We start from the raw sequence: 12,633 nt of genomic DNA, 5'->3' as shown, positions 1-12,633 counted from the left end.
GGGACAGCTTCCTCTGCTGGGCAGGGCAGCAGTACAGCCTCCTCAGCTGGGCTGGACAGCGGGACGGCTTCCTCGGCTGGACAGGGCAAGGGACGGCTTCCTCTGCGTGCAGGTGCTCCACAGAACAGAGTATGAAAACAAGACCGCTTAGTGCACGTAACATATTCGCCATTCAAACTCTCATACAACATAAATACTGGGCGAAGTACACAGCAACACGAGGGGTTTAAATAACCAACATAATCAAACTAAACATAGACACCTGGTTCAAATCAGGACACACCCTTGCACATCAGCCAATGCCTAAACAGAAGGAGGAACGAAACCAAAAGCCAAGGCGCATGTCCATCTTACACAGTTCAGTCACATGCACATGCACACTCAGAAGCTGCGCCGCAGTGCCATCTGCTGGCAAGGGCGTAACAGAGCCCCCCTCCAAAGGCGCTGCTCCCGGAGCGCCAAAAAACCCCTCCAACGGGGGTCCTGGGCCCCTGTGTAATCTGTCTGTTGATGTGTTGGAAAACAAGGCGGCCTCTGCCGGGCAGCAGACAGGCAGTGCACCTCCCCCAGCGGGACTGGAAGGCTGGGCGGCATCCCCAGCGGGACTGGAAGGCTGGGCGGCGTTCCCAGAGGGATTGGAACACTGGACGACGCCCCCAGCAGCATTGGAATGCTGGGCGACGCCACCAGCAGCACTGGAACGCAGGACAGCTTCCCCAGCCAGACAGGGCAGCAGGACAGCCTCCTCACCTGGGCTGGACAGCGGGACAGCTTCCTCGGTTGGACAGGGCAGCAGGACGGCCTCCTCAGCTGGGCTGGACAGCGGAACAGCTTCCTCGGCTGGGTAGAGCAGCAGGACAGCCTCCTCAACAGATGAGCCTGCCGGTCTCTGGCTGGAGCTCTGAGGTCGCCATGTTAACCTCGGGCTGGAGCTCCACAGCTGAGACCTCCCTGTAGGTCTCAAGCTGGAGCTCTGACGTTGTGGTTGCCCCCCCACAAAAAAAGTTCTGGGCCAGCCTTCGGTTCCGGACTGCGCAGCGTGGTGTAATTCCCCTGCAGTGGGAAGCCCCAGGAATTTGGGTAACTCTGCTGGCTGCATAGCATTGTGTAATTCCCCTGCAGTGGGAATGCCCAGGAGTTTGAGTAGCTCTGCTGGCTGTATGGCGTTGTGTAATTCCCCTGCAGTGGAAAGCCCCAGGAATTCGGGTAACTCTGCTGGCTGCATGGCATTGTGTAACTCTGCCCCTGCAGTGGGAAGCCCCAGGAGTTTGAGTAGCTCTGCTGGCTGTATGGCGTTGTGTAATTCCCCTGCAGTGGGAAGCCCCAGGAATTCGGGTAGCTCTGCTGCCCGTGTAGCGTGGCGTATCTCTTCGACCTTGTGCTCCTTCACCTTCCGTTTGAGATGCCCCACAGATGCTTTATAGTGTTTAGGTCTGGAGACATGCTTGGCCAGTCCATCACCTTCACCCTCAGCTTCTTTAGCAAGGCAGTGGCCGTTATCATGCTGGAATACTGCCCTGCGGCCGAGTCTCCCAAGGGAGGGGATCATGCTCTGCTTCAGTATGTCACAGTACATGTTGGCATTCATGGTTCCCTCAGTGAACTGTAGCTCCCCAGTGCCGGCAGCACTCATGCAGCCCCAGACCATGACACTCCCACCACCATGCTTGACTGTAGGCAAGACACACTTGTCTTTGTACTCCTCACCTGGATGCCGCCACACATGCTTGACACCATCTAAACCAAATAAGTTTATCTTGGTCTCATCAGACCACAGGACATGGTTCCAGTAATCCATGTCCTTAGTCTGCTTGTCTTCAGCAAACTGTTTGCGGGCTTTCTTGTGCATCATCTTTAGAAGAGGCTTCCTTCTGGGATGACAGCCATGCAGACCAATTTGATGTAGTGTGTGGCGTATGGTCTGAGCACTGACAGGCTGATCCCCCACCCCTTCAACCTCTGCAGCAATGCTGGCAGCACTCATACGTCTATTTCCCAAAGACAACCTCTGGATATGCCGCTGAGCACGTGCACTCAACTTCTTTGGTCGACCATGGCGTGGCCTGTTCTGAGTGGAACCTGTCCTGTTAAACCACTGTATGGTCTTGGCCACCGTGCTGCAGCTCAGTGTCAGGGTCTTGGCATTCTTCTTAAAGCCTAGGCCATCTTTATATAGGCAACAATTATTTTTTTCAGATCCTCAGTGAGTTCTTTGCCATGAGGTGCCATGTTGAACTTCCAGTGACCAGTATGAGGGCGTGTGAGAGCGATGACACTAAATTTATCACACCTGCTCCCCATTCACACCTGAGACCTTGTAACACTAACAAGTCACATGATGCTGGGGAGGGAAAATGGCTAATTGGGCCCAATTTGGACATTTTCACTTAGGGGTGTACTCACTTTTGTTGCCAGCGGTTTAGACATTAATGGCTGTGTGTTCAGTTATTTTGAGGGGACAGTAAATTTACACTGTTATACAAGCTGTACACTCACTACTTTACATTGTAGCAAAGTGTCATTTCTTCAGTGTTGTCACATGAAAGGATATAATCAAATATTTACAAAAATGTGAGGGGTGTACTCACTTTTGTGAGATACTGTAACAGTACATCCCAAAGTAAGAAATGAACAATTCTTTAAAATACATTGCTTTCAGACTCCCTGAGGATAAACTGGTAGACTTTCTTTGGGAGCAGGGAAAGATTTTTCACCATGTATTTTTGTCCTCCTCAATCACATGCAGTACCAGGAATGTGTTTGTGTGAGGTCTGCTATGCTATATTGTGCCATGGCTACAAGCTACAGGCCAAAGAAGACATGAATGACCTTTCAGGATGAAGCAAACTGAAAAACTACATTCCATCTTTTGTCGTTCCAACATGCTTCCCCAGAACGTCAAAACATCCAAGTGATGTCCCTCCCCTGTCTCTTTTTCTCCTTTTTACAGGAGCCTTTGAAGAATTTCAGCGTGTCCTGGCTCTGCCTACAAAGCTAGTTTTTTTAGACATCATTGTGTATCTTGTCTTTCTGCCTCGAAATGAATTCACAAAGATAGGGTTTAGTAAGATCACCCTGAAGTATTTACAATATATGGCATACTTTCTTTGTGTCTCCCAATTCGTTTACAGACAGTTACCGCCTCACAATTGTCGTGATCTAAAATCTCAGGATGATCTAAGATGAGCTGTACTGGGAATGTAATTTAACATGTTAAGATATAAAAGAGAAAAACAGTCCTGATATTAGAACTTCTCAGGGGAATGACCCAAGAGGTGTGAGCTAAATGTAGTAGAGGTTGTTGTGAATCAGTAAGTGAGCAGGCTGATGTGTGGAGTGACAGAGACACAGGTGCTGAAAGCTGTTTAGATGCTGTTCCAAGGTCATTTTATGATCACAGTAGTCAATCCACACACGCGCACACACACACACACACACACACACACACACACACACACACACACCCTCTGACCACAGTGTCACCTCAATCCCTTGCCTGTCTGATAGACTCCTTCTCTCAGCTCTCCCAGCAGAAAAGGAGACTATTTTGATAGCAATATAAGAGACTCTTGTCTCTCATTTTGTCTGAATAGTCAGACTGCAGCGGTGTGAACACATAGTTTAAACAGCTTTGTGGCTCGACACTAATCAGTAAACTGGTAAAATACCAGGAGACTGGATTCTTTCCACAGGTGTCTTTCATTCATCATTATTTCTTCATGCTTCTATTTAGACATTTTATTCTGATGTTGGTTTAAATGAGGTTTCATGTGGAATTTTGAAGAATTTGATTGTTTTGTCTAAGACCCCTGAACCAACAGCCTCATTTAGGGCAATCTGCCTCATTTATGGTAGTGGTAGTTCAGTGGTTAAGATGTTGGACTACTAATCGGAAAGTCGTAAGTTAAAATCCCACCACTGCTTGATAAAAAATAGCACACAGTGTAAATAAGTCAAATTAAAAATCTGAACAATGTGACATAAATTAGAGAAAGCATACATTACATTTTAGTCAAAAAAGTAAAAATGTACTACTGGTCCATTTTTCCAGTTGCCCCTTCTACTGCTAACGTAAACCTGATTCAATTCTTGCAAAAGAAAAAAAAAGAAAAGAAAAGTCACTTCACTTGGTTGGCCACAACATGGGAATATTTTTGTAACAAATGAAGACACAATGAACAAATCTTAGACATTTAACCACAGTTTGGTTTATTCTTTTTCTTAATCATGAAATAATAGAATCATGACTTCATGGTGCTTCAGAGTGTGTTGGATAACTCTATGCTAAGGTAGCAAATCCCACTCTAGCATTTCCTTGGTCAAACACAGAGTAGAATTGCCTGAGGAAGACATCACCCAGGATCCAGTAAGGATAACCATTTCTGTACTCCTCATGTGATGCCCGGATGCCACTCTGACAGTTTGAGTTAGAATCTTCGTCCTGTTTAATTACAAAAAATCAAACATGTGTCAGTCTGAACTTGCCATACATTTTATACATATTATAGATCAATTATGAGGCAGTTCCACTCATACCTGAAGCACATATGCAGTACCCGGCAAATGCAGGTGAGCTCCGTTCATAACGAACGTCAGTGGAGGAAGACTGCTCACTGCATTACAGTCGAACACATACTGGAAGCACAATACATAGTGAACTCCTTTTCAAACTGTTTTCTATTTACTCTTAGCATTTAAATTGGCTGTTTGTTAAAGGGCTCATAGTTTTTTGCTATTAACTTAAATAACTCAGGAAAGGAAAACTTTAAACCTACATAAGTTCAAGGACCATCCTGAAAAACCACATAACCATGGATAGGAACAGACTTCTTCATAAATCATTCATATGAGCATTTACACAAGAAATTTGGTAGTCATGAAAATCCTGCAAGTTCAGAAATTCTTTTCCATCTCACTCATACAATTAGTGGCTTAGTGCTTAGTACATTTGCCTCAGACTTCCAGGGTTTGGGGTTCAAATCCCTCCAATGCCCTGTGTGTGTGGAGTTTGCATGTTCACCCCATGCTTCGGGGCTTTCCTCTGGGTACTCTGGTTACCTCACCCAGTCCAAAGTCATAAGTTGTAGGCTGATTGACATTTCCAGATTGCCCATAGTGTGTGAGTGTGTGTGCGATTGTCCCCTGCGATGGGTTGCCCCGAGTTCCCTGGGATAGGCTCCCCCACAACCCTGTGTAGATAATTGTGCTGTGTGCCATCATTGATTTCTTCCTTATGACACATGTTCTCCTGCTTTTCCAACACAGCATCAGAGAGAGCACAGTGGTCTGTGAGATATATCTGGCAGAGAGTAGCCAAGACACCAAGACTTTCCGCAATCCAGCAGAAACCTTTGGTTCAGTTTTAATATTGCTTAATGAGGGCCATTGTGATTCATTTGTCACATATTTATGTTCTCTAGATAGTTACAGTTAGATTTATATAGCGCTTTTACATTTTATGCGGGAAATCTCTTCAACCACCACCAGTGTGTAGCATCCACCTGGATGATGCGACGGCAGCCATAGTGGACCAGAACGCCCACGACACACCAGCTATTAGTGGAGAGGAGAGGAGAATGATGTAGGCAGAGATGGAGATTATTAGGGGGCCATGATAGAGAAGGGCCAATGGGGGAATTTCGCCAGGACACCAGGGTTATACCCCTACTCTTTACTATAAGTGTCCGGGGATTTTAAATGACCACAGAGAGTCAGGACCTCAGTTTAACGTCCCATCTGAAAGACAGTGCTGTTTTCACAGTATACCGTCCCTGCCACTATACTGGGGCATTAGGCCCCACACAGACCACAGGGTGAGCGACCCCTGCTTGCCTCCTTAATACCACTACCAGCAGCAACTTTAGTTTTTGCCAGGTCTCCCATCCAGGTACTGGCCGGCTCAACGCTGCTTAGCTTCAGTGGGACACCAGGCAAGAACTGCAGGTCTATATGGCTCTGGCAGTTGTATTGCCTGGTGCATATTGTAGTGCCGATTGCATTTCAGGAACTCATGTAAAGCATAAGCATTAAGAGAATTCCACTCACGTTTACTGCCTATAGATTTATACTGGTCTATGCTAGCTGACACATTCCTAGGATAAATGCATGAGATAAATAATGAAAACCTAAAGCCTAAAGTGCATGACTTGATGGAAATGGGCTTACGTTTCCATTGCTGTCTTGTTGGGCTCCCAGCATTTGATGGAGAGAGTCTACATACTGTGGTGGGCACAGCAGCAGTGACGTTCCTGTGTCTGTAATAGCAGTACATCCAGAATCACACCATCCTGTCGACTGGTGATTCACCTCAAAACTAACAAAAGGGAAAGAGGTTCTTAACAAATTTACTTTTCTAGGCTATTATTTTCAGAACTCTAAGGTGTCAAAACAGTTTTATGTAGCTCAAAGTGCTTTACAAACAAAACAAAACAAAAAGCATAATGGAGGAAGCAGAAAATATAGACAATAAAAATTTTATTCAAATCCACTCCCACTGTAAAAAACAAAACAAAAAACCCAGGTAACTTTTGTCTTATTGAAAATATTTTTCCATTTTACATTATCCCAAGGCACAGATTCATTTCCCAGAAGATGCTAGACACCTACCCTTCAAAGACCAGTTGCCAGTGGCTGTTTTGTTGGACAGGAACCCAGTTGATTTGACCTTCGTAATGAGAGGGATCAACTCCACCAAACACAACCTCACTTCCATTCTCAGAGTCGCTGTTTATCAATTTAATTAGCTGTATTAGTTACACATCCATCTTGGTATATATCATTTACATCAGTATCAAGAAATTGTTTGTCAGAAATGTGTTTAACCCATCTATTTGATCCAGTTTACTTTATACTGTGGAGTTCTTCAAGAGTTCATTTATAGTTCAACACGGGTATTAAAATGTTCCAGCTAGTGCTTATTCTAGTTTAATTTCAGATACTAATATAATTTGACCAAGTAAAAATGCTGAATATTTATTGACTGACTGTAATCAGGAATGGCGCAAGAATGTATAATGATAGAAGGATTAAGATAAAGATAAACATTTTCATGAGTATCACAATTTTGTTGTTGGTTTAGAGTTTTCTGCCACACAATCCTTTTTTTTTTTTTACCTGCTTAAGTAAAAAGCAAAGATAGGTTCCTCAATAACACCTTCTTGGATCATATTGTCCACAATGGTCTGGTACGTAGGAGGCCTGAAGGCCAGACCCATGAGTCCATCGTGAAGAGGCCTTGCAAAATGATCACCAGGCTCTGAAGTGCTTAAACCGATCTGCTGATTTGTGACAGTCAGCTGACCAATCTATAGGGCGTGAATGTTAGAGCATACTGAATAAGAGGTGGGAAGTTTGAATTAAAGAAACAATTGCTGTAACATGTATTTCTTTTCATCTAATACTGTTGACTTTTTTTAAAAAACAGATTTCAAAAGAAAAATCTCTACTTTCTACATTTTCAATCACAACATCATAACATTGCTCATAATCATATATTTGTAGTCATAACAAGACTATTTTAGCATTAAGGAGTTGATACAATACCCATCACTATAATCTATCTGTCTCTACAGACACTTTGTACTTATCAAGTCAGTTTGCAATGTCACAGCTAGCTATTAGCATATAGCAAATTTCTATTGTCAGAGACAGCTAGCATTTGAGAGATTATGAATGAAGTTAGCTAGTCTTAGCTAATGTTTTTCATGTTGTTCCTTGGTGAAAGGGACACTAAATTATGGTCAGTAACTGAAATCGGTATGTGGCTTGAGTTAAATATCTTCTTCTTTTGTGATTCTTTCTCAAACCTTTACTTTCAAATTTTAATTTAATTTAAAAGTGTGGCAGCAAGGGCATGTCCAAGTGACTGCTGTGAATGGGAAGAAGAGTCGCAGAGAAGGAGCAGGTAATAAGCCAGTGGTTATACGTGTATGTGATTAATAATAAAGTATCTTTGTAGACTGTGTCTCTTGCAGTTAGCGTTGACCCTGTGATAGAGAGAGCCAACATAGGCTGAGCTGAGCTTGACTGTGACAAGACTGGCAAAAATGGAAACCTTGTTTTTTCCTTTTTAATAAATGTAATTTAGTTTGCTAAACTAAGTGCTAAATGTTTCAGCAAAAATTATCAATTAAAAAGACACTCTTTATAAAGTGTTTATACTTTTCTACTTTAACTTGAATGAAGAGTAATTGCAGAAGAATTTGTGTACTTTTACCACCTCAGATAATTGACTGTTCTGCTAGACAGCATCAGTCCTGTGTGACCACAGCCTTGCATAAATAGCAGAAAATCAAGACTATTGCAACACAGAGAACACTAATCCTGTAGTGATGTAATCATTTCAGTGTTCGACTGTTAGGAGACATACTGTGACTGTGTCATTGCCAAGGAACCCCTGGACACTGCCTGTTCCATACTTGATTGAAAATGGCTGTTGATTGCTGGTGAACGTGGATGACTGGCTTGGGTTGAAGAGAGGATGACTGTCTGTGAAACAAATGGAGAACTTACAGATGGATCAAAGCACTGCAGATATAAACTAAATTATAATGGATTATACAAGAATACTGGAATACTTTTTTTTTTTTTAAACAGAAGAATTTTTTTAAAGACCAGGCCATATTTAACTGTACTGGAGATCAAGGCTGGCTTCTGTTATTAACCTTAGTTATACCACAGTGCTGCTGAATTCTCAATTCTGATTGGTCAGAAGGTGTTGATTAATTTTCTGTAACAGCAGCTCTGACAGTAAGTTTGGCTTGTTCTAATATGCTATGGTTTGATAGGAATAACTCACACAGTGATTTACTGTTTATGGCAGATATTCCACAGAAACTGAAAGTGTGTAATTGTTGAAATGTAGAAGATTTCTGTAAAGAGATGTAAGGCTGTTTTCAGCCATGGGAAAGTCTTCATGAAGGAGAGCTTTGTAGTTTCTTGGTAACATGAAAAGCTGAGTTTTTTTTTGTCTTATTAACTTCAAGAGGAAAAAAATAAAGGTGTAGGGACGAAATGCATGTCTATAACTGCTATAACATAAGTGATAAAAGGAACTAACTTTTTTTTAATTAAACATTAAATATAACAATAAACTGTTTAAATGTAATTATAATAATAAATGCTGTCAATTTTCTGTCGTGTAAGATTAATAAAACACTTTAAGATGAGCTGTTATGTCAGTATACCACCTCTGGCAAAGTGCATATATTGATTGTTACATTATGAAAATGCAAGTGTATTGAGGTTCTTCAGTGTGTATAGTACTCACTGCAGGCATCACTGTTGCAATAAACAGAGTTGACCCAAAGAGTGCTGGAGCCGGTGTCAAAGTGGAGATAGAAGTACTGTGGAGGAGTTCCAATACCAACCTTTCCAAAATAAGCCATCTGGAGATTACAGAGATAATGATTGTTAAACACCTGTGCAAATTATTAATACCTGTTTTAGCCTTACATAACATATACAGGCAACTATTATAAACATCATTAGTAAGAGTAATGAGTAAGGTATCCCTGTCATAATCATTACATAATCCTGATTAATTACACAGATTGTTATTGAGGAAATTGTGATTAACCATTCCAGATTTAGGTTTCCTCATAAATATATGCAGTTGATCAATCAGAATGCTTCGGCAAATATTACAATTTATTTTAAATTCATGCATTGGTGTAGTTAAGTTGCTGCACCATCATTTATTTAATCATTATTCTTGCCTCAATCAATGCAAATTTTGTAATTGTGTTATGTAACGGAACCCAGTACTATTTAGTTTACATAGTTTCTACTGTAGTGCATTACTTTTCAGTAACCCCTTTGTGTATTGTAGTTCAGTAATTCCAATAAGGATTTATGCAGTATCCTGGATTTTAATGTATTCCATTTGCATTTTTACAATATAAAAGGCACTTTCAATTACTTATATATTATTAAAAAGTTTATGTGCATTATATATCACATTAGTATTATTCCTTTAAGAGCAGCAGTATCAAGAGAAAAAGAAAAATAGCCAAAATGTCACAATAGTAATAGGCTGTAGAATGAAGATATCTTTACTGTATAATTGTCATATTACTATAAAAAGTAGATTTACATCATATTGGTTGATCAGGCTCTCAAAGTAACCTTGCTGAGAGCTGTACTGTGCGTACTTCAGCATTTCCTTGAGGAGACCCCTTTCCTTCATTATGGTCTTCTTTTTAACAAGAGGAACTCTGGAGACAACATGTTTAGAATAAAATCATGAATCTGATCTTATAAAAGTCTACACTCTCATTTCAATTTCTCAAAAGTAGGTTGACTCTGGTCCCCAGTAATCCCTTTAGTCCTCTTTCTCTTACCTGACGAGTCCCTCAGTAAGAGCCAGACAGAGTAGACCGAGTAACAGACACTTCATCATGCCTCCACAGATTTCTTTTTCCTCATACACACACAACAGCCACCTCAATCGAGCATATATAAAACCTGATCTTTATCAGTTAATTGTTTTTATCTGAGATTATGTAAACTGATATTATATAATTGTATGCAGATATATTATGGAAGCTGATAATGTATGTTAAAGCCAGTCTGAAATGTTTTAAAAATGCAACAGTCAGTGGGAATTATTATCTTAAAGATTACCTTTATGTTCGATGCCAATGAATGTCATTTACAGGTCAGACTTATCTATGTTCTTGGTGTTTTAGCAAAACAAATACACAGGGGTGGGTTTATTTTCCTAGGGCCATATTCAGAGTTGAGTGATGCCTGCATAGTGAGGATTTAATACTCACATTGCACACAACAGTATTCAGACCTCAAACATGCTTTAACTCCAGACTTAAGCACAATTCCGAAGTTGCATGAGAGTTACACATGCAGTGAAACAAAAGCATGGCTCAATTATATGCAGTTCTAACTTGAACTTAAGTGTATTTTCTTGCAAGCTATTGGATTGAGAGCCTAGTGCCACTGTCATTTCAGTATTTTAAGTCACCACAATATTATGCTGAAATGTATGTTTTGGGATGCAAATGCAAAAGAAAAAACAATAAAAAAAATGGAATTCCAATCAAAGCCAATATTAAATACAAAAATAGAACATTATTAATTCATAGTAATTAATAGTATCAAATTACTTTAACTTTTACTTTTAAATTACTTTAACAAATGACTTTAAGTGAGCTGTAAGCATAGCAGATGGGCGCTTGGTCAGTTTCTCTTTGGGCACTTTTCTTTACAAGAGAGCACATAAAAAACAATGGAATTGTTGTAATAATTCTATAATTCAAAATGGTGAAAAAAAGCATAAAGACTCCATGACCAACATTCATTCATTATGTTGTGTGTACGAGTATCTGTTTTTGCAATACATAAAAAAATGCAAAATAATAGGACATGCTGGAACAAATGCTAATTTTAAGATTGTTGTAATTACACACAGGTAATTTACATAATCTCAACTGGGAGCCCATAAAATTATCTTAAGCATGTGGTTAGCCCATCTCAGAGTACACATAACTTCCATCCACCCATTTTCTGTACAGCTTATCCTACACAAGGTCACAGGGGAGCCTATCCCAGGGGACTCAGGGCACAAGATGGGGGACACCCTGGACGGGGTGCCAACCCATTGCAGGGCACAATCGCACACACGCTCACACACGCCTTCATACACTACGGGCAATTTGGAAATGCCATTCAGTCGACAGTGCATGTCTTTGGACTAGGGGAGGAAACCGGAGTACCTGGAGGAAACCCTTGAAGCACGGGGAGAACATGTGAACTCTGCGCACACAGGGTGGAGGTGGAAATCGAACCCCAACCGCAACCCTGAAGGTGTGAGGCGAATGTACTAACATTATACTAGCCCCTATATTTGAATAAAGCCCCTATGTTTGTAATTTAAAGACACGATAAAGTGCAGAACTTTGAATCATAGAAACTACACATTAAAATAACTAAAAATAAGCAAAAATGAAATTAAATGTGTGGATAATGTAACAAGACAATAATCCAAAGCATAAAGCAACATCAGCAGAAAAAGCAGCAAAACTCAAACATCAGAAAAAAACAGCTTAAAAGAATAAGTCAAAGAAGGCATTGCATGATATATGGCATAGTTTGCAAGAATTTACAAGGACTGGCAAGCAATCTGGCATGGAGTTAGAACAGACATGTCATAAAGAGTTATCTGATAATATTCGAGCTATTGACGACCAATATGCTCTCAACCCAACCCATGAGCTGCATAAACAAAGGCTTAATTTGCAGGCGGAGTTTGATTTGTTATCGACAGGTGAGGCGGAGAGGCTGTTGTTACATACGGGTGGCAATTATTATGAATATGGAGATAAGGTCGGTCGGTTGTTGGCTCACCAATTGCGTAGCCGAGCAGCTTCGCGCTCTATTACTCAGATTATGCAGTCCAATGGTGCATTAACCTCGGATCCTGTAGAAATTAATTCAACTTTTAAAAGTTTTCACTTTATACACAGCTGGGGCTCCTGACAATTCAGGTAACATGGACCATTTTCTTAGAAATATTGATTTTCCCAGAGTTGACCCTTTATTGGCATCTGAACTTGACAGCCCCATCACCTTAGATGAGATCATTAACTCAATCAATTCATTGCAATCTAAATCACCTGG

General features: G+C 41.0%; 2 protein-coding genes across 8 annotated transcripts in view; one reads left to right on the top strand and one right to left on the bottom strand.

Annotated features, from left to right (window-relative positions):
- Positions 1 to 12,633, top strand: part of tns1b (tensin 1b) — a 265,947-nt gene that overhangs the window by 45,220 nt on the left and 208,094 nt on the right. The window lies entirely within an intron of this gene.
- On the bottom strand, positions 3,717 to 12,035 carry LOC128609062 (gastricsin). Its single transcript, XM_053627394.1, has 9 exons — positions 10,341 to 12,035; positions 10,094 to 10,214; positions 9,269 to 9,386; positions 8,369 to 8,487; positions 7,114 to 7,304; positions 6,607 to 6,723; positions 6,166 to 6,313; positions 4,537 to 4,635; positions 3,717 to 4,441 (listed from the first exon to the last, which is right to left on the bottom strand). Exons 1-9 carry the CDS (start codon positions 10,397 to 10,399, stop codon positions 4,280 to 4,282), a joined length of 1,134 nt encoding a protein of 377 aa, XP_053483369.1. The 5' UTR covers positions 10,400 to 12,035; the 3' UTR covers positions 3,717 to 4,279.

This window comes from Ictalurus furcatus, chromosome 6 (assembly GCF_023375685.1).
Source record: "Ictalurus furcatus strain D&B chromosome 6, Billie_1.0, whole genome shotgun sequence".
Lineage (NCBI taxonomy): Eukaryota > Metazoa > Chordata > Actinopteri > Siluriformes > Ictaluridae > Ictalurus > Ictalurus furcatus.
This window is presented reverse-complemented; position numbering and strand designations above follow the sequence as displayed.

Coding starts and splice junctions, on each gene's coding strand:
- LOC128609062 (XM_053627394.1), bottom strand. CDS start 10,399: ATGATGAAGTGTCTGTTACTCGGTCTACTCTGTCTGGCTCTTACTGAG. Junction 9,387..10,093: donor GCCTGATCAACCAATATGAT/GTAAATCTACTT, acceptor TGTAATCTCCAG/ATGGCTTATTTTGGAAAGGT. Junction 8,488..9,268: donor TTGCAACAGTGATGCCTGCA/GTGAGTACTATA, acceptor TTTGTTTCACAG/ACAGTCATCCTCTCTTCAAC.